Raw genomic sequence first — 22,381 nt, forward strand, 5'->3', positions numbered from 1 at the left:
TTTTTTAGGTTCACGAGGTAGTAATCACAAGGACTTTTAGAAACACTGCTAGTTGTCACAGCTGCAATAATAGATATTTCCCCGCTGACAGAGATCATGATTGCATGTACCAGTCAGCATGTAAACCAGTCTGTGGTTTTATTTTAGGGAGAGTTACTGATTTCAAACCTGCTGAGCAGCAAACAGCAAACAAAATCTTCCCAGGTATGTAGTGAGTGTAGCGAAGAGTCATTTTAACAGCAACCCTAACATGCATGCTAATTATCTTGCTTGTACACTTTAAGTATTCATTACTAATAAGATAAGATGATCCTTTAATTTATCCTACCTGATTTATTAACAAAGTCTTAGGCTCTAGTCCAGCATGCAGGGAGTTTCAGTTTGTGTTCTTCATTAAAACAAAAAGTGGAATTATTTCAGCATGTGTTGCACTGTAAATTATTGTTACTGTCTTTGTTCTATTTTTTTCTTTTTTGTACTGTGAACTATTTGGAAATTACTTTGTTGACCTTAATATTTGTTGATCACGTTTTTCTCCCCTTGTACACAGTCTGTTCATGCACTCTGATGGCAGAATAACATTAGCTCCCTTTGTAAAGCCCTAACATTGTGCCTTTACCCTGTCTCCAGACCCCCAAGCCTACAGCTCAAAGCCGGCGTCAGACAAGGTGCCCACAATCCAAGTAGACCTGGCTTCTCCCCAGTCTCCAGACTCTGTTAACTTGTTGGATGAGTTCAGACAGGCTGAAAAGGAGAGGCAGGAGGAGGAAGACCATGGTCTGACGATGAAACCTCCATCGAGGACAAATGCCCCTGACAAGTCGGGCGAGGCAGACACAGGAAGAGATCAGCAGAAGCTTATGAGGTGTCTGAGCGACCCCGGTCCCAGTGCGGACGAGGACGAGGATGAGCCCTTCCTGCCCTAAGATGCTAGACCAGATATGGAAGGGTCAGGCGGCATGCCCACATTGACCGGTTAGAGTGGAGAGGGCTGCTTCACTGCTCTGCTCTAAATTATGTCATTGGTTCAGAAACCAAACACGCCAAAACTACTAATGCTGTATGAAGCAGAGACAAAATGCAAAAGGAGATTACCTGAGAAGAAAAGGAAGAGCCATTAGTTTGTTATTGTCATTGCTCTTTATTTTTTTCGTCAGGAGGGGACCAGCAGCTGCTGGGACTGCTATTGGGGGAGATGGGTAATAGCTGATAATCTGAGAAATCCAGGAAAGATCTATGCATTACCAAAGGTTTGAACTGTTTTAGTGTCAGACAATGTTATTTCTTCTTTGGTGTCAGATTGATTTTCGTTCCTGATGATAGCATAGTTGTTAATTTTATGTTTTTAAAACTTTCTTGTCATTCTCTGAGACATGCTGGTCTTACATGTAATCAGTCAACACCAAACTTGAGTTTCATCCTGTCTCTTGAAATTGCTGGATATCCAAACATTTAGATTGTAGCTATTTTAAAATATTAGGCCTTATTTGATGTCAAACATTTTCACTCGGTGCATTTTTATCTGTGTCTTTTTAAATGCATTGTATTTTCATTTTGTAGACACTAACATCTGGTCGTAATCAGAGTTTGCTCCAGCATATGCGAGCTGTTGGTTAAAAGCTGGATGTATTTAGTCACTGTGCAAGCCACTGTATTAAGGCACCACACTTTATAGTCATTACTTACAGACTTGCGGCCTTGTTCTACGGTTGCGGAGGGAGTTAATGTGGACTTGAAAAATGTCCCAGTGTTGTAGGAGGTCAGGGAGTTTTGACCTACAAACGAGGAGTGAAGCTGAGCTTTTGGGAAGCTTGTTATAGAGGCTGTGATGCAGCACGTACGTTGTCATCTGCCATCATACTCGTTTTCCCGTCCAAGTTAAAATCACGTTATGTCACTTTTCTCTGTAGATGACCCCTTTGAAACTCACTGACGTAGGGGCGTGGTTGTTAAGTGTCTGCCCATAGATCAGATCATATCCTTAATGTGCACTTTTTACATGCCTATTGCATTCTTATGTTTTATTAACTGGCCTTTAAAAGAAGCATTAGTGCCCTACACATGAACACGAAAAGTGAAGGTTCATTTGAATCCATCCATGCCTCCCAGCCTTCCTCGATATCTAAGACTGTGGGTGTGTCATGGCTAATAAATTATTTCAAAAAAAAAAAGAAGTAATTCTATGCAGTATAGATGTGTAAGATATGTAAATAAATTACATCTAAGAAAACCCTTTAAAAGTCATTAAATCTTCTAAACTTGCAAAATGTTAAGGCAAATCACTGCTAAACGCAAAGCGAAAATCAAACTAGGGCATTAAGACAAACACTTGGTTACGATCTTTGCACATCTGACTGAAAAGTTGACTGGTGACGACAACATAGTCTATTGTTTCAGCGCATGTCTTCTTTACACCGCTCCTCAGTGAATTGGAATATGACATAAATTATTTAATTTATTGAAGTGATGACATATTCATTCACAGTCATTTGAACATCTTAATGGAATAGACACTATGTCGTTAAACTTTTTTATCTTGGATTTTAAACCCACAAGTATTCATGTCACTGGGCTTCATAACATAAAGAAACTAGGTTTCCCCAGGTTACCGGCCATGCAGAGACTTTACCATAGAAAGCAAACTTGGCTTTGAAACTCAGTCTGACTAAAGTAGCTCGAGTGAGTCACTGTTCCAGTTTTCGGGCTGTTTTCTTGGTATTAGTGACGACTGAATCTTGTCTGATCCTCTTACACCCAGAATGCTCACGTTACAGCTGAGGGCAAAGAGCAGAAGCACCCCACAGGTTTGTTCATTTCTTCCACTCCTCTTTTCTTAAGAACCTGTAAATGGCCTGTTTCGGTTACTCTAGTGAGGGTTAATGTAGGATATTTTGTCATGGAAGTCAGGTGAAACATCTGACCTCACCAGCAGAGTGTGTGGGATTCTTTTGAGGTTAGACCCTTCCATCTCTCAACTACAGGGGCAAACCTTAAAACATCTTATTTTCCAACCAAATTGAATTTACCTTTGTTCTGAAATATCAGCAAATAGAGAGGAGAAGTGTGCTGAAAATGTCACCAAGAGTGTGGTCGAAAAAGCATATTTTCAAAACCCTCAACTGATGGGCCAAATTGCTTGCTCTCCATCCTCAAATCCTCTTTTCATAGTTGCCTGTTGATGCAGCATTGAATGTATGAGCTATAAATAAGCTTCTAAATTGCCAGATGCTTGATAATTTGGCCACTTAAAGTCAGTTTCTTCAACTTCTAATCCACTCCTCTGCAGATGCTGATGAAGAGATTTCAGGAAGGTTGCAACAAGAAGTAATACATCTCTAAACACACTTGTAATGATTATATCTGTGTGTGAATGCAAAGCTTTACACAGCTACTTACTTATCTATCTGAGAAAATACCAACTTGTAAGAGTACTTTTGCATCAAAATGATAATTAATATAACTTGGGGATCAAATATGGGGAAACCAAAAGCTTCACATTTAGATTATAACAATCCTTAAAACGAGGCGCCATATGTTTGATTGCTTCTTTTTATTCCAAAGAAAGAAAATAAACACTATTTTCATACTTTTTTTTTTTTTAATTCCACACCAAATGCATCCTTTGGGCAAACATACTCGCGCTCCTCAGAGAGTAATGTTTGGTGCAGAAAACCTTAACCTGAAGCCATGGAGCCTATAGAAGAACCTGTTTTATGGTATTCTTGTATAATATTTGATGTCATCTTCGCATCATTTTTGCTTTTCTTTTACTTGACGCACAAATCAAACTAATCCCTTTACAGTCAAATTGTCTTTGCTTTCTTTTTTTCAAATGAATGTTTTCTGTAGTTAAAACTTCCACACTGGAGGTTTGTCTGCAGTGTTGAAATGCTTTAAGGTTGTGAAGTTCTCCTCGTTGAATACTTTGGACAGGATTACCACCCTGTTGCCTCACCAGCGTTCACCTATTACATAATAATATTTCTATGTAATTTAAACGACTTCATGTGCTTTAATTGTTCAACTGTTCTGTTGTTTAAAATATTGTTTTCGTCAGCTTCATCTCTTGCTTACATCCAGGTATCTGGAGTTGTGCATGGTGTTGTTCTTTGCGGAAGCCTTCACTGTGAGTTTTTTTTCCATCTCATGTTTGCTTGTAACAGGACCCTGAAAGCAAACTTTAAACGGTGGAGTGCAGGCTCTGCTTCAAACAGGCTGAGTTTACTGCTTTAAGCTATAATCAGTGCCACTTCTAAGTTTTACGCTTGAACTCAATGCTCCTGAAGTTAAAATTGTTCCACTCGGTAAAGTAATGTGAATGCATCAATTACATTTAAGCCCCTCGAGCTGACAAATAAATCTTAGGCCGCACTTTTTTTTTTTTTTTGCATGTTTTAGATGCAGCCAATAGTTTCCATTCATGCCCTTCAACATAGGACATCTGTGTAGCTCCATCACCATAAACATCAGGTCTGTATTTACATCTGATTACTTTTTGTCATAGAATAACTGCAGTGAAGATTATAACTATATCTTGTAGTAGAATGGATGAATTTTAAACGCGGTCTTGTGTAGAAAAAAAAAAAAAAACTTGGTTGCTACATGATTTGTACTACATGGGCTAAAACATGCAAAAACATTCTAAGTGTAACATTTCACTGGCCTGGCATAAAACTGTCGCTTATAAAAGACAGTAATGGCAGTGTGACGCACACTTGCCGCCATCACCCCAATGACCCTGCAGTGTCATTACTCCACCCAAAGACTGTTTTCACTCCTTTGTTTACCTCATCCTTCTCCAGTTTGCCTCATCCGACTCCTGTAGTACGCCATGGTACACCACACCGAGCACTTTAACAAAGCAGTACCTTTATCTCAAAACACTGATGAGAGAGCAATAAAAGGCTTTAATGTAGTGTATACAATGTGCATGGCTATCAGGTGACACATCACAGGGAAAAGGAATGTACTTTACGACGGGCCTTATTTCCAGGAACTAGGTTGATGTTTTTAAGGCGAAGAAGCTGGGAATTTAAAAATCCTAGTGAGTTTCATGTCGACAGAGTGGATTATATTTCCCTTTTATTCATATCTTGTCTTGTTTATCTTCATGCGTTTGATGATTTTATTTGTCAGTTAATTATTTGCTGTTTGCTGAAATTTTGCAATGATTAAAGTTATTTTTTAATTTTATATAAACATGAATGGATTACACATATATAATAGATATAGGTATAAAATATAAAAGATATAAAATGTGCACTTTTTGATGATTCATCTTTAGCCTTTAGCATTCCATTGTAATGCCCAGTAAAACTAACAACCACTAATGAAACTACATCTGAAACTATATACTAGATTAAAGTTATACTTTATAACACACCTGTGTCCGTGTTTTATAAATGACCGTTTGCGTTTTTGTTTCACCAAAAAATGGGGAAAAACCTAAGGGGTTTCATTCTAGTTTACACATTAACCAGTTGCAAAGAAAGTGAGTTTAAGTTTTGTGCTAAGCTAACCATTGGCTGTAGGTTAGCTTAGCTTGGAAACCTCTAGTCTGAGTCTGTGTAATATAAATGTGATTAAATTACCCTACCACCACCTCTCATTCACTGATTTTTTTTTTTTAATTTTTGTAAAAATGTTTATAAAAATCCAAGTGTATTTTTGACCATGCTAGCTTAACGATTTACTGTTGTTTCCAGCGCTAATGCCAAGCTGAGATAGTAGCTGCTGGCTGTAGCTACTGACTATATATACAAATGCACTAACCCTTGTTGGTGTCACACATAAAACTCCTGAAGAGCAGTTTTGAAGCTCTGTACAGTGACTTCGGCTATCTTGTTAGTGTTTGACTTCGCCTATCTCCTGGCTAATTCAAAGACGGGCAGAGAGGCAGAGCATGTGTCACTCAGAATTGCAATTGGCAATGTCTTTATCCTATTTGTAACTTCACAAATGAGGAAATTACCTATAGAGACTGTTGGACTGTGAAGTTGGGCATTTTAACATTGAGGTTCTATGAGGATGGTTTTGCTTTTGCTTTCTTAGCTTCAGTTTTAGCAGCTGTAGCTCAGTACTTAGCATATCCTGTATTTGTGACTGGTATAAACCCTAAAAAGCAAATAGACATAATTCCCAAACGGTTGGACATTTCATTTAAGTGAGCATTATGGCTTTATTTTGTAAAAATACAGCTAAAAGTTAGGCTTACCTTCAATATTTTACTGGAAAAGACATGCTTTAGCAAAATACAGCAAAATGACCAGTATTTATTACGCACATTTGATTTATTGTATTACAATCATTGATGAGTTTTATGTGTAAATATGTAGCTAGTCTATCTGGTAGTTGTCAAACAAATGTAATGCAGCTGGCCAACATGGAGTCAACACAGGTCTCTCTGCACATCATCACAGATGTTTGAGCTTGTAATAACATTTTCTGGTCAGCAGGGTATAGTGTGCTGCACATTCTAATTAAAATACAATCACCAGCATTCTGAAAATAGACAGTCCCAAAAGTAAAATGTAGATGTAGGAGTTGGACTTGTATATCTGGGAGGCATTCTAGAATTGGATACTTTCCTGAGCATAATAAACTCAGAATGAACTGTCTGCCTGGTTAAAATGTAATGGCATTGCTGGGTTTGTCAGCAATGCAGTGTGCATGGAGGAAATGTGAGACATCCAGAGAGAAAGCAGTGGCCGCTCTGGCTCAGACAGATTGTTTATCCCGCTTCTATTTCTGCTAAATGGAAAATCACAATGACTCGTGTGCTCCTTAACCAGCTTGGCCTCACAAACGTATTAACTCTGTAATACTTTTGGAATGGATGTGCACTATTTATAATGCGCGCTCATTTAAAATTGTTGGCATTTGCTGCATTCTATCATGTTCTAGCAGAGCTACTGGGTCGCCAAGTTAATTTAACATCTCACGAGTCTAATTTAAGGCTCCAATTACTGGAATTGTTGTCGGCTGAAAAATCCTCTTTATATTTAAATTTGGAGGCGTTTAGCTGACACTCATCCAGAGGAATTAACACTAAGTAAACAGTAAAATAAGCTTTAATTGCCGGATTACCATTTCAAACAGTAGTTAAGTTGAGCTGTCCATAAATCAGTAATATCACTGATGGAAAACAAACTGAATGTTGTGTGGGACAGATGGCACATTAGATTATCTTGTCAGGAGGTAGAGCATAACAAACAGGCTTCACTTTTACTTTAGAGAAATGTATTTTTATAAGTCAACCATGGCATATTTTTTATTTATATGCTATATCTCTAAGTTCGCAGTGTCTCTCAGGCTCCAGTTTTAGGCACACGTTGCCAAGATTAGTCTTTATTAAATGGTTTAATATTGTAAAGAACTGACTTGATTCACTTTTTTGATCAATCAAGTTATAAAATTTACAGCACAGGTTCAACACATTGCCAGTACAGCACAGAAAGACAAACAACCATCTCCATCCACATGCTCATCTATACCCAGTTTGAAATCTTTCAGTTAATCTAACACGCATGTCTTTGGACTGTGGGAGGATGTTGGAGCACCTAGAGAAGACCAACACAGGCACAGGGAATAAAAGCAAACTCCACACAGAGGCCCTAGGTGGTCAGCAGTTTTGAACCTTCTTGCTGTGCAGCAACTCTGCCTCCCTGATACACATACATATAATGTTAAATAAGGAGTTCCTCGCACCTTATGTTTTAGAGACAATATCTAAAGCATAAGAAACTGGACGTATAGTGGGCTTGACAAGCCATTCAGTTTCATCCTTATCTATGATCGGGTATTCAACAGGGTTCTGAAACTGATGCTGACCAAGTTAAACTAATATTTGACTGTAGGTTAACTAACAATAGAAGTTTTTACTGTCATAGTCTATAAATATATAGTTTAACAGCTCTCTGGTTCAGCAGCAAAAAAATGTAAAACTATAGCAGGATAAAGATAAAAACTATAACAGCAACACAAGAAAAATTACAATATATACAGATAAAAAGAACACAGTAGCGTACACATAAATGTAATTAGTAACACTAGTGACTTAAAGTGACATTGATTAGCTTAACTTGGAAACTGCTAGCTTGAGTGACTCAAGCTAGCTATTTCCAAGCTAAGTTAGCAGCTGCTGGCTGTAGCTTTTGACTGTATATACAAATGGATAATCCCTCCTTGATGTCACCCATGGGATTCACAAAGAGCGGTTTTGAAGATCAGCGCAGTGGCTTCAGCCATCGTGGCAGTGTTTGACTTTGCCTAACTCCTGACTGATTTAAAAATGGGATAAAAAGGTGGAAATGGAATGCAAGTAGGCAAACAGCTGGCAGCCTATGAGGACACCAACTTGTTATTCAAAGCGGACATGCCCTTATTTATGCCTAAATTTAAGCCTTAATATGATTTAAATAGGTGAGATATATAAACATTCACCACCTTGCAGTTTTCATGAATAGTGAAATTGACAATAGGCTACGGAGCAAGACCATTTTGTTAAGCAAGGGTTCAGCTGCCAACAGAACTAACCAATCCTCTTACAGAGACCATTTCTCTTTTTTCAAAATGGCAGCTCACTAGAATAGAATAGAAGGCCTTTATTGTCACTATACACATGTACAATGAAATTAAAGCCGTCACCAATAACAGTGCAAAAAAACAAAAATACAGTATAAAAAGACATATGAAAATATATACAGTATAAACATAGAGGTAAGGTGCACAGTCCTGAGGAGAGCTGCAGAAATAAATATGGTGAATATACAGTATTTAAGTATAAATATATAAAGCTAGCTAGAAAGAAAGAAATTCTAAAAATAAACTTAAAAATAAAATCCCTCAAATAAAATTTTTAACATCAGATTTTAGCATGGGTGTTGTAGTCTAATATATAGTTTGCATTATCAGAACAGAAACATGATTTATGTCTCCTTTAAAGGATTTGGTTTACCACTACACCTAACCAGGCCAGCTGTTTCCTGTGGTTTCCATTGTTTGTGACAACCCAGTATAATGTACTACTCTTTTAAGCTCATATTTAAGATATTTGCCATTTAACAACCTCCTAAACATGTTGATACTTTTAACCAGTTGTGAGAAAAAGCTATACAACAAGTCTCATATATGGTATGTTTATGGTAAGTTTTTTATTTTTAATGTATCCTCTTTCAGATTAAATCCATAAAAAGCAATTAATCTAAAGATCCAAACAAAGATCACGAAAACAAACTGGGGAAAAACAAACCCATGCTCTGAGTGACTGCATCACAATAAACACACACTAAACAACCAAATGGCAGATATTTAACACCCTTCCATTCTGCTATAAATTTACATGTGGAGTGTGAAATAAGCCTGAAAGCTTTGCAAATGGATCGGACCAAGTGTTTATGCATTCCTGTTTGGCTCTAGTTAAATCACTGTGTCTAATTTGTCTGTCAACTGCCATCCCCATCATTGTCGAGCCGGTTAAATTGGCCCCGTTTGCATGAGGGCTCTTCTGCTTATTTTCATCTGATTATCTGATTGCTCTTTAATGTTTAGAGTGGCTGCCCTTTACATGTAATGACACGGCTTGTTTTGAGAATGAGAGTGACCCTCAGTCGCCTCTAAACACACAGAGGATCTGAGAGTTTAGTGGTTATTTGCCTACTTTTGTGAGTGACAGGGATTATTTTAGTAATATAAATATCTGCATAATCTGCCTAAAGTAAGCTCAGCAGTAATATTTGGACATTTGGCTGGATTTTATGCCAACCAAAATGTTTGCAAAAATGTATTCAGATTTAGCCATAGCCTCATTCCAGGATTGTGCTTTATCTAAATCCGCCAGCAGATGGCACTATATAACTGTAAAATCACAGAGCTGCTTTTCCTGAGCAAGCTTTTACTCTTTCACTTGCAATTTCACTTTAGGAATGGCTTGTACACTAAAAGCATACTGCTATGTTTAATCAGTTTGTTTGGGAGCAAGTGAGGCTTTTCTGCGGCCTCATTCCATCAGCTTAATGGCTTGTTTTCTATCGCATTCCCTATCATTTACATGCTCCATATACCTCATCTAATGTATGGCTAATTGTTGTGTTTAGGCAATAAAAACCCTCAGCCACCACACTGATGCTCCCCGCAAGTGAATGTTCAGATTTTCTGCATCGGCTGCTGTGCACTGAAAATATTTTTTTACACGATGAGAGCTGTTTTGATTATGAATCTGGTGGAGAGGGGTCACTTGAGGGCCAAGTGCACGCAGCAGTTTGCAGTTTGTTCTGTCTAAAAAAGGAACCGGCGAGTGTAACAGCGAGGCAATAAGGCTGAGCTTATTGTTGCGCTGATACTATTTGCACTGATAGCTGGTCGGATCTGCTCCGGTTATGTTGGACGAGGGATGCACATCGTGACTGTTTGGACGGCTTCACGTGAGAAGAACTGTGCACACAGTAAGCAAAGCTGTACACGTGCCGCACTGGTAATGTTTGCTATGTTGGAAAGTTCATTTATTTGAGCTGCTTGTGCTGTGCTTGAAAATGTCCATTGTATTATATTTTGCTCCCAGTCCCTGTTTCACAAATATGCACCTATTTGCTCAACAATATTTAATTGGTTGCTTTGCAGATTCAGATTTCACACAGAAAACCTTTTAGATTGTTAAAATTAGATAAACTTCTATGATAAATTACTTGTATGTTAGAGCACATTTGATTTCTAATGCATCTTTACTTAAATCAGATTTTAAGTGAAGGGCTTGTAATATCTGACACTGTGGTGTCACTTCTACTGAACTGAATGTTTTTTCCTATACTGTACAAAGTACAAAGCTTCAACAAAACTCCAACTAAGATGAAATGATTCAAAATCTTTTGAGGCGCCAGTGTTGCATCTTGTCAGGTGGCCCAGAATTGATAGATGAGTACAGTGTGGTCTCTATCTACAGTACAGTCTGCTGTGTCAGTAGATCTCCAGCATGATGCACCAGGGTCAGCACCCTCTCCCAAAAAGCCGCCCCTGATATTTATGGCTTGACATCAAGAGTCCTGCGGGGGCCATGATTCCCGGTGTCAGAGAAGTCTTTGCAGCGGTGCTTAAAGAAACAAATAGCGGACGTGGTGACATTATTAATCCGGACACACTGGCCCGGGCTGATGCATCTCTGCCTGTTTGACGTATTGGAACGAGCAGAACACAGAGATGGACTTTTTCATTGGCGTCTTCTGTGATGAATAAAACATCAGGGTGGGGCTGAATTGAATTTTTGAAAACAAGAGCAGAAGCGGTTATGGCACGCAGGACATATTACAGTCCGACCCTCCGTAGAAAATATGCTTAAGACGGCTGTTTTAACCACGTCCAGCATACATCTCCAGAATGACCATTATGTGATCGTTAGCAGTTATGATTCAGTGAGATGACACAGCAAAGAAACAAGCATATTCTTTGCAAAAGACTTTCTTACCGTACATGTCTGCTCTGATCATTATCACACGCCAGTTAAAAAAATACAATATCAATGCTTCTGCTCCCAAAATATTCTGTTTGTGCAAATGTTTCCCAGCTGCCCCACCATGAGTCAGTCTGATAACAAAGCCCAAGCTGAGAGGTGCGTCCTTATTAGCCACATACGAACAAAGTTACATGCAGCGCCAGATTCTCCTCACCGCAACAACAAATGATGTTTGTACATGAGGTGCCGGTATGTGCAGCCCTGTGCTGATGAGGACACTGTGTGTGTGCCGGTGCTGCATTCTGATGAAGAGTCATAATACACAAATGACATTTCCAGTGTGAAATAAAAAAATAAAAAAAACACTATTCGGGTAGTTTCAGAAGCGAATGCAAAGTACACAAGACGTGACCTTTGTGGGGACAGTTTACCATCTATTTTTGGTGAACGGAAATGCGCGCGCTTCGCCTCTTCCCCCCCTCGCCTGTTGGTAGCAGTGAGACCGCATCGCCTTGCTCATCTATTCTGGTGATAAACTAGCGCTGTCACAGGCCGGGCGCGGCTTCATGCGAGCTCAGTGACTGGACTCATGTCTGGCTTGGCCTTTTGAGAAGCACTAACTTGATGTGTCTATTAAGCTGCTTTAAAAAGGAAGCAGCCGGTAGTTCATTTTGTAGTAGGCAGGATCATCCATAAAATGAAATGTACCGAAAATGTCTCAGCGTTTCTTCGAAAGGTATGCCCTCACTTTTTAATGAGTTGTGCAACAATCAGTGGCCATTTTATTAGGTACACATGCACGGTCTAATGCCATTTACAAAGCCTTCATTTCTAAACCCAGCCTACTTTATATTTAATTAAACCACACATTTACTACTAAGATTATAGTTAGAGGTAGTGTTGGACTACACTTTATCTTCTCTATTTAAATTAAGTTAGAAACACAGATAACTATCCCATCATGTGCAAAACATATTATTTAAATAATAATTCTATGGCAGATTCAAGAAAAACACGTCAGAACCCCTGAATGAACTGCATTGCATTAAAATGCGCAGGTATAGCCAATACACAGATTATGCTGCAGCACACAGCGATAAAGCGCCTCAGATTCAGGCCTCATTATACACAGACACTGAGCCCTGACAAAGCCCCTCTCTCCGACTACAAACTGTCCCTTTGTCAGTGATGAATCCCCCAAAATGCTTCGTAGATTTACCTGCTCTCAGAGGAAATGCTCTCGGATCAAAAACTAAAAAGGCTAATTCAACACTTCTGTCTTACAGACAACCCAACAGTCTGACTCAATTAGGCCTGCAGGGAATGGCGGCTCAGCAGTGAAAAAGTGGGGTCAAATCCAATTGAAATTACCTTAAAATTAGCTCGTCCCACCTCGTGGACCTGAAAGTGACAACAGAAGAGCCTGAGGAGTTTCGTGTGTCGTTTTTAATAAGCGCTTCGTACTTGTGCAGTAGGAGGATTTGGGAGTAAATGTTAAAATTGTAGTCAACTTTCTTCTTTTTGCCTGGAAGGAAGACAAACGTCCGCTTTTATGTTGAAATTATTATTCCAACTGAGAGGATGAAACAGGTGGGAAAAAAAAGAAATGAAGATCTGTGGTTAAGGTTCATCAAGGGTTCATCAGACTTCACAGGCATTGTCAGGAATGTCAATGTCGCTGATGGCCCACGTTAAATACATTGATTTCGGGGATATCCTGAGGCAACTTTTAGACAGAGGAATGACAACAACCCACCTGGAGGCCTTTGTGCTGGAGCTTTAATTGATTTCCAATTAAAGCCAGATATTGAAAGACCATTGTTTGCGCCTGCTCCTGCTTTCGGGGGCATTAGTAGAATAGTGCTGCGCAGGCTCTTCGGTAAGTGCAGACTCATTTGCTCATCTATCTTATTTAAACCCAAGAAAACGCTGTTTACAGATCAGCTTCCATCCTGCTTATGCAAACATAATGCAAACACACTTTTCTGAACTTTGCATACCTGTGTCCACACAGCTCAGACCACAAATCCTGACTCATTGACTAACTTTGAAATTAGGCGTTAAAGTCATAAGGTCAACTAACTAGCTTTTCTCTAGCTCCACGATGCTCCATCTGCTGATGAAAACTATGTAATAAGGTTAAAAGCTCCAGACAATATCTTTCCACTTACGCTCCTCTAGTTTTTAGAGTAACTTTTAAGTATTAAGCAATAAATATAGTTTCTAGTTTAGTTTGAGAAGTAAACAGGATTTACGTGTGACGACAACACATATCTGGTAAGCAGAAAGCATGAATCAGCCAAAATGACCTTAAAGAACATGTTTCACGAATGCACTAGTGCTCATAAAGGTGCAGTCTGAGGACATCTAGCACTGTGTTCCACTGATCAGTCATCGTGTTTACAGTACAGATGTGGGCACTGATGAATCTGCAGAGATAACTCCAAAACTTTGAGACCGCCACCAGCTGTTTTGACTGTTAAGAGGAGTAGGAACACACACGAAAGGGAACATCATGAAGCCCCACTTTGGTGCTCTGTTTGGACATGTCGGCCTGGATTATGGCGGCATTTGTTTTCTGAGCGATGCAGGAAATACATGCAAACTAATCATAGGAAACGCATACATTGCACTGGCAATATACATGTTCCAGAATATGAAGAGCAACCTGATAATAAAAGTTTTGGTCACAGCAATAAGAGCTGCAACCAGAAATGTATTTGAATCTTCTTCCATGGTCACCCAGCATCGGAAAATGGAAAAGTGGGGGTTCTTCAGACTTTTATCTTTAAGTGGATAGGCTATAACCAACTGAACAAAATGAATGTACTGACTGGATAAATACAATCACTTCACCAGATGACTTTCTCTGCACTGCTTTCAATAAGAGACAAACAGGCCTCGAATCCAAAATCAGAAATGAAAACTTGGCTTGGATTTATGTGTGTCACACTGCTGTTGAGGCATCTGCAGCAGATGCACCCATCCCAGAATTGAAACATTTCCTCGGGGGGTGTTTCAATGGCTTCCTGACGTTCAGAGGCGCTCAGACCTCTCTCCCCTTTGTCCAAAAGGCTTAACTGTGTTTTGATAAGCCGCTGTGAATATCCGTCAAGAAACCCGACCAGCCCACCGGATTGTGGAGCAGCGGGCCGTTTTGTTTTCCCCCCTCCTCCGTCTCCACCTCCTCTTCCTCTTCTTCCTCTTCCTCACCCTGCCCGCACTAGCCTATATGTTACATTTCCAGCCCTCTCCTCTCGCTTCTTCTTCTTTTTTCTTTTTTTTTTTACGCAGGCACAGCGACACAAGTGCGCACTACGAGAGAGAGAAAGGGAGAAAGAGAGAGAGAGAGAGAGAGAGAGGCACAGCGGGCAGACGACGGCTCGTACCGGAGCGACGACACGGCAGCGTGTCTGTCTGTCTTTGTTGGAAACCGGCGGACTGGACGGTGGATCTGTTTATTTTACGGATTTGGATCGGGCTGCTAGGATAACTTCACACGGGACAAAACCCGCCTTCTTTCATGTCATCCAGCGATTTGTTTCAGCCGGCGTGTTGACGCCAGTGGAGAGGGAGAGAGAGAGAGAGAGAGAGAGAGAGAGAGAGAGAGAGGAAGAGAGAGAGAGAGAGAGAGGGGGAGAGAGAAACGGAGGCTGCCGGAGGAGCACCATTTGACAGATAGGCGACATGAATGCACGCGTTTCCGTCCACCAGCCTACCGGAATAGATGCAAACGAAGCGGCGTGCGATCTTAAACGCGATTTCAGGGGCTTGTAGCGCAGCAGCGTGGCTCCGTGGCTCCGGAACGAGGAGGCGAGGAGAAGATGCTCTGCTGCTCGCTTGAGGTTTTGCACCGTAGGGCAGTGTGTTATTGAGCATTTGCACGGCGTGGAACGATGCCTCGAGTCCCAAGTTTGCTCAAAGGCCAGACAGACGACTGCCTGACGTTTGATCGCCTCCTTTAAAAGTGCATTTATTTCTCAGCCCGGCGTGTGCCATCCAGTTGTTCTTGAACACAGCTCGAGTGAACGCCAGTGGCATTTCTCCGTCAGCACATATGCCCTGCTCTGCTTTGTGGTTTGGCGTTTTTTTAAATCAGCTGATTGCGTTGCACGGAGCAGAGCTCTGACCGCGTAGCCAGATGATTGCTTAACTGTACATGTAGGCAGGCCCCTAACCTCCGCTTATGCAGATCCGATCGATAGTGTGACGGGGGTGTGTTTGAAGTCTAGTTTCTGCACAGACCTCACAGCAGCAGAGCAGCTGATCAGCATAGAGTGGAGGCTGTCAACACATCGTGTAGTCCGTTAGGAAGCGTCTCGACAAAAAACTTTCAATGGTTTTCCGAAAGTTGCCCGGTGTGTCGGCATCGGGCATGGGTCTGCGCCTGTCCCAGAAGTTCGTCTTTCTGCTCTTTCTCTCGGGTTTGGTAACGCTCTGCTTTGGGGCCCTTTTCTTTCTGCCCGACTCCGTCAGACTAAAGCGCATTTTCCTGTCCAAGACGGAGGTCCAGCCGGTCACAGTGGGCTCCGGCTCCGAGAACGATGTCAGGGAGCACTTAAAAAGACCCAAGGAGCAGGAGCATCCGCGGGGCATGACCTCCGCCAAGGGGGAGAGCGGCGCCAAGCTCAAGAGCCTGAGCCGCAAACCCCCCGTCTCTCATGAGGCGACCGAGGAGCGGCTCGCCGGGGGCAAAGCGCAGGAGGACCTGACTCTGCCCAGGTCGAGGACGGAGTCCGCCTCGGAGAGGGTGACGTCCCCGGACCACGGTGCCCACACGGATACTTTCAATTACAACAAGTTCAGGGGGTGCATGCTCAAACCGCCGCTGGGGAGGGACAACGGCAAACCGAGCGACCCCAAGACCGACGAGCGCCGGGAGAAAGTCAAAGAGGTAAGCGTGTGACCGTGACCCTGCTGCAGGGGGGGGGTCATGGAGGTCAACATCCCTGTAATCCTCAAGGGTTAGGTGCATTCATGCGTGGTGAATTCAGGTGTCTTATCTATCCCAAAAATATCAAAATAACCTTTACGCAGTTTTTTTTTTTCCTGTCTTAATATAAGTTTCAAATGCACAGTCAGTCTTTTGAATGGGAGCTGTTCAAGCTGTCAAAACACAAGAGGCAAACACAGCAGATAAATGGCAGTCTGCCTTATTCCAACATAAATAAAATAAAATAAATCAGGCATACACACTTGAAAGAAGTAATTATATTCCCCTTGTTGGATTTGATTTGTCTGAATTTCTACAGAGAATCTCTGTATAGAAGCGGTGGGACGCTTGTTTGCGGAGCTGCTGTCAAACAGACAAAATAAATCCCTCTCAATCATATCAGTTATCTAAATTTACCCACCGCCTCTCTCCTCCACACATTCCTGTCGGGTTTCTATTAATGAGAACAAAGTCAGGACTAAACATAGCTTGAATGCTTCCGCTCTTTATTTGAGTCTGTTGTTCAATCAGGAATGACAGGAAAGCAAAAACAGACTGTGTTTGTGCCAAGGTGCAAGGTGCGACTCACTATAATAGTTTTTTTATGTAACCGGTTATCACTCTCTGTCAGTTCAGTCTGAATGATAAAGTGTCCTGTGTTTAGCTGCAGCACCTCTATCTGCCCCCCACAATCCCCTTCAAATGATGTGACTGCGTGCTGCCGCTCTCTGGCCAGTAGCTCTTGAAGTTGTGTGCCAGCCTTTGTTGGGCCCTGTGGGTCCAATAAGGGCTCCAGAGTGGGCACGTCTGTGGATCACACATCTGTACCCACTCAAGTGACAAGTGAGGCTAGTGAGGGATGGGGGAGTGTAGCGGGGCGGTCATCGGGCAACGTGTACAGATGGGTTTCAGCCTCGGCATGTGACACGGATAAGCCCTGTTGTCGCTCTCACTCCCAGCCTGGTGTCACCCTCTCGCGCCGCCTTTCATACCTAGAGGTGATGTGCAACATGACAAGTGAGGCGTCAGAGGACGGAGGGCGGTTTGCCCTCGTGCAACGAGCTCTCACTGACTCACAGCTTCTTCGTTTTGATACTTGTTCAAGTGAAAGTCAGTGTGACTTTGCTCGCCTGGTCTGTTCAGCTGAGCTCTGCAAAATTGTTGCCTCGGGGTTATAGTCGTCTGAGGGAGATATATTTTCCACCACGCCCAATTATCGTTTCAGCATATTAATTGTTGTTCCTTGAAGGAGGATCTTTTATTATTTTATAGGCGTTCAAGACATGTTTAATCGCTTCTGTGTCTGTGTGCATTTCCTGCTGTGTGTTTTTTGTGGTTTGCTCTTGTTGTTGTAACACTAGCCTCCACCCTTTTTTGGAGGCTCACATAGACACTGCCAGCACTGCCAGCATGCACTGACACATTGCAAACCTGCGCTTTGTCCAGGTTTACCGATGTCAAACCAAACCAAACAATAAGACTGAAAATCCCGCCAGGTTTTGATGTTTGTATTACAGGGTTCTGATGAGAAGCTTGAGCAGTCATAGAGTTTTTTGTGTGTTTAGTGCCTCAGCTTGTGTTGTTGTCTACAGACAGAGCAGATCTGTAAAAGAAGCAGTCTCTTTTTTCACTGTAATGGAATGCAGAGAGAGGGAGAGAGGGTACCCCCCCCCCCAAAAGGGTCTGGTCCAGCCCACTGAGTGCCTCAATGCCCTAACTGTGAATGGGCATCGTTTTTCTCAACTGCCAACAACTAGAAAGCAGACTCCCCACCTTCTTCCTCTGTGTGTGCATCCTCTGCCAAGAGAGGGTGAAACAAGGGACAATGGCTGCCTGATCACACATCACAAATGTTTAAAGGCAGCCCGCTGCTAGCTAGGACTCTCAGCATACCAGCAAATACTGCCAAAGTCACCACGGTGCTGTTAAACCTGTTCCAACACTCTGCTAATAGATAGTTGACTCTCCAAAAGTTCTGAGTAGGACGAGGATGAGAGTCATTTTCATACAGCCTCCTGTTTGTAGTTCTGTGATGTTATGGCTCACTGAGTCGCCTGCATGGCCGTGTTGCTACCTCATTGGCTCCGGCATAGGAAGTTGGACGGCGAGGCGTCGCAGCACTCAAAATGTGCGCCTGCAGCAACAGGAGGGTGTCCTCTTCTGCTTGCACAGTAGAAGTTGGAATCCTGTGATAAAATACCAGATGTTGAGGGCAGAAGGAGCACATCCAAACAAACACAACTGCAGAGAAAAGGGGTCTTCAGAGGTTGGTGGGGAGCCGTGTAGCTCCGGGGGCTGAGGCTCATTCACAGGCTGAAGCTTCCATATCTCTCTCCTCTGCTGGTCTCCACAACATCCCATACATCAGAAGAGAAGAGTGTGCTAAGAGGCAGTCTCTATAAAGCTGGAGATTTGCTCTCTTTTGTCGATTGAGCGCATAGCAGACCGGTGCAGTCAAAATGAGGGCATTTGCTTGAGGAAATTGGAATATATTCTATAATGTGGCCTCTAGCATTTGAAATGGGAGAAGGTAACTCAGTGAAGAGATGGAGCTGACAGCTAAGAGTGCTGCAGTGAGAGGACAGAGCCACTGCACCCGCCACTGGAGCAATAAAATCCTTTAGGGCTTCTTTGTCCCGTGTGGGTAGCTGTGTTTGTGCCAGCTAGCTGGGTGTGTGCAAACTTGGTGGATTATCTCGTTGATCAAGAGCGTGGAGATAAACGTGGTGTTTGACAGTTGGAGGTGTTGCCAGTGTGTTTATTCATCCAGCTCCAAGCCCACCTGCATCACTGTGTCGACTAATAACAATCAAATGAGGTACATCTGTTCTGTTTCGGTATGCAGTCTAGTTAATGGTCAGCAGAGTGTGTGTGTGTGTGTGTGTGTGTGTGTGTGTGTGTGTGTGCGCGTGTGCACTTGTGCACTTGTGCGTGCATATAATCCACAATAAGCAGTATTTTAGCGAAATGGAAAACCCCTCGAGCAATTTGAAAAAAGGACTTATAAACGGAGGCTTAAGAGGCACAAATGGTTTAATCCACAAAGTGAAACTGTAACCCAAAAAAAATAAATAAAAAATGCACAGTGTTGGTAAGACGGTTTGGTTAAACCGCCGCCACCCCTCTGACAGACTAACAGCAGCATTTCCCACACTTCATACAACAACGTTCAAATGCAAGAACGGGAGCAATTTCTTTTTCCTTTGTAGATTATAGCTTTGATGAAAGGGAAACCAAATGCTAGGATCTGAAATAGATTGAAGTCAGTCATTAACTTTCAAAAGAAATCAGATTTTACAGTATGTGGATACATTTCTGACATTTTATGTATTTTGGGGGGAAGGTCAGAGGTCAGGTTTATGTGAAGAACATAATGCAGCTGAAATGCAGTCATAAATCTTAATGTAGTAAAGTTGAAATTCACATGTGATTTGCTATTTAGACAAACACAATTTTAAGTTGCTGGGAGTTAAAGGTAGTGTACATAGTGTTCATTTTACAGCGTGTTATAATTCACAGCTTCACACACTCACAGACCCACAAACCCAGCACAAAGCCTCAGAAATAGGTAAGCTTGTAGCTGAACCTGAAATCCCCTTATAGCAGTAATGACCGGTGAGCTGGGTGTCTGTCTGAATAAAATGCTGCCGTTAAGCTGCCACCTCCTGGCCGCCTCCGAGAGCCTTGACCTCCCTCCACCCCTGGTTTCCCCCCGCTGTCTCCCCGCCACGAATCAGGTGTGCCAAACAACCTTCAGCCCGAGCCCGAGAAAATGGCCACCAGCTGAGCGAGAAGAAAGGAACGGAAGACGAACAAAGTCTTGAGAAAAGGCTTACACTTTCCTCGGGTTCCCGCAGAGCTGGAACATTTGTGCTTTCCCTCCTCCTCTGTGGATGCTGTGCAAATGTCAGCGGCTGGTGTTTGGAATGTGAGCCCATCGTTGTCTTTGGTCTGTTTATGTGGGGGAGCGAGCCGCCGGGTCCACTGGATATTGATATATTGTGCAAGCCAATGGCAGCCGAGGCCGATATTATCAACCTGTCAGTTCTGCTGGGCATCAGTGCAGGCCTCCTCTGCCACGTCAAAAGGAACTCACCCTGTGATCTATTTTCTGAGACTTTGTTTGTGATGAATTTACATGGGCACTGTTGACATTCAGGAGGGGTTCCATAGAGCTACGTACAGTAATTGTTGTAGTAGAGTAACGTCCTAGGTGGTTAACATCAATAGCAGCCAATAATGTACGTAAAGCCAGGAGATACAGCAGTTGTGCATTTAAAAAGGCAATTTAGTGTGATCTGAAAAAGTGCAACATCACATTCATGTCCACAATAATAGTGAGATAAAGGTTTGCTGACTTAACCGCAAATTTAAAATATTTATGACGCTGGTTCTCAGCTGCCACTATCGATTAAAAATGATAACAGCTGGGCTCACAGTCCACATATTATTTCAGAAAGCCCCCGACAATGAAAAGCACTGCACTGACTGAAACGGAGCTCAAAATGCTGCCTAAAAAGTGCAATGCTAAAGAACTTAAGTAATACAGATGCTGTGCATGATATATGGTACATCTGATAAAGCGAACCTGTCAAAATGTGAACATGTTAAAAGAGCAAGCATTGATCCTAAACAGGGATTGGAAATGACTCCGATCTGACATCACATTTTTCCATTATTAAATATTACCTTATCCGGCTTGCTTTAGCTTATTTTAATTGCTCTCTGCTCTGAAGCAGTAGTTGCCAGTGCTTATTGGTGCAGCAAATGTTATTTCCATGAGTATGGGATTGGTATTCCATGCACAGTCTTCAGGCATTGGACTCTGGTACTATTTTTCTTTCTTTCCAGTACCCAGAGTATCTTTTTGTGCTATCAAAACACACACAATTGTCAAAACTTGTAAAACTTCCGGAGACCCATCTAAGTCGCTGCTCAATTGCGCTGCAAGTTGTCAAAAAGCCCACAGGGTAGCTTTATCGCGATGATGTCTAAAGCAGGAAATATGTGTGTGCTGGTCGCTGCACTTCTACATCTTGCTGCTACACATGACTGATTACATGCTGACGTTGGTGCTACCGATGAGAAAGCTCGCTACCCGCAACCTTTGATAGGAGGAGAATAGGCAGAATTTTAAACAAGTAGGAACAGTAAGGGTTCAGGTCACTAACACATAACAGATGACCCTAAAGGTCGAAGGAACCCCCCCAGGAAATGTGTGCTCTGCAGAACGGTGTAGTGAGATAGAGAGGGGTCAGGTGGAAACGCGGAGAAGATCGTGTTTCCGTGAACGTTAAAAGCTGATTAAGCTAAACAGTGCCGGGTCTTTTCCCCTCAATCACTGCAGGAAGTAAGTGATCGGGTGTAATAGAGAGAGGAAAAGGAAGGATGTGAACAAAAAGAGGGAGGGATATTAGCTAACATCCTTTTGCGTTCGCGGCAGTTTTTTTTCTCGCATTCCCTTTGTGGTGGGGGCAGTAGCTTCAGGGAAAGTTTCTCTGTCCAGACATGCCTTTCAAGAGGTGTGTGTGCGCGTGTGTGCGCGTGTGTGCATATCTCTTGTGCACGGGTATCCGTTCACAACTCTTTGTAGGTGGTTACCGTGTGCTCTCTTGCTGCTTTGCTTAGACATATTTGTCTATTTGGGTGTGTGGTTTTCTGTGTTCTTTGTGTAAGTATGTGTGTCGGTGTAGGTTGCAGGCAGAGGTTGGGGATTATATCACATCTTGAATGAATAAAAAAGCCTTAAGTGCCCCCCCTCGCTCGAGAGGCCACTATGGTCCTATAGTTCGACCTGAATTTAACAACCAAGGGGCGTATGCACGTAAGCTGTGTCTTGTGTGCGTGTGAGCATTGTAAAACGTTCCTCAGCATTGTAAAAGTCACACACAGCTCATAGCGTTTTCTTTTGCTGATGACGTGACCTGCTGAAGAGTTTGCAGATGTTTTCACTGGCTACACAACAAAAAAAATAAAATCCAGTTTTTCCCTGAAACTCTGTCTCG

The 22,381-nt window shown here is 42.2% G+C and overlaps 2 protein-coding genes across 2 annotated transcripts in view; both read left to right on the plus strand.

Moving 5' to 3' along the window:
- Positions 1–7,898, plus strand: part of slc9a1a (solute carrier family 9 member A1a) — a 34,269-nt gene extending 26,371 nt beyond the window's left edge. Inside the window, exon 12 of the mRNA XM_084556342.1 lies at positions 631–7,898. Coding sequence (XP_084412468.1) covers positions 631–926 — 296 coding nt within the window. The 3' untranslated portion in view covers positions 927–7,898. The remainder of the gene's footprint in view (positions 1–630) is intronic.
- Positions 7,899–14,385: 6,487 nt separating this feature from the next.
- Positions 14,386–22,381, plus strand: part of LOC311497240 (mannosyl-oligosaccharide 1,2-alpha-mannosidase IA) — a 184,369-nt gene continuing 176,373 nt past the window's right edge. Inside the window, exon 1 of the mRNA XM_084557456.1 lies at positions 14,386–16,337. Within this exon, the coding sequence (XP_084413582.1) occupies positions 15,780–16,337 (558 nt within the window). The 5' untranslated portion in view covers positions 14,386–15,779. The remainder of the gene's footprint in view (positions 16,338–22,381) is intronic.

This window comes from Chelon labrosus (genome assembly GCF_963514085.1).
Source record: "Chelon labrosus genome assembly, chromosome: 12".
Taxonomy (NCBI): domain Eukaryota; kingdom Metazoa; phylum Chordata; class Actinopteri; order Mugiliformes; family Mugilidae; genus Chelon; species Chelon labrosus.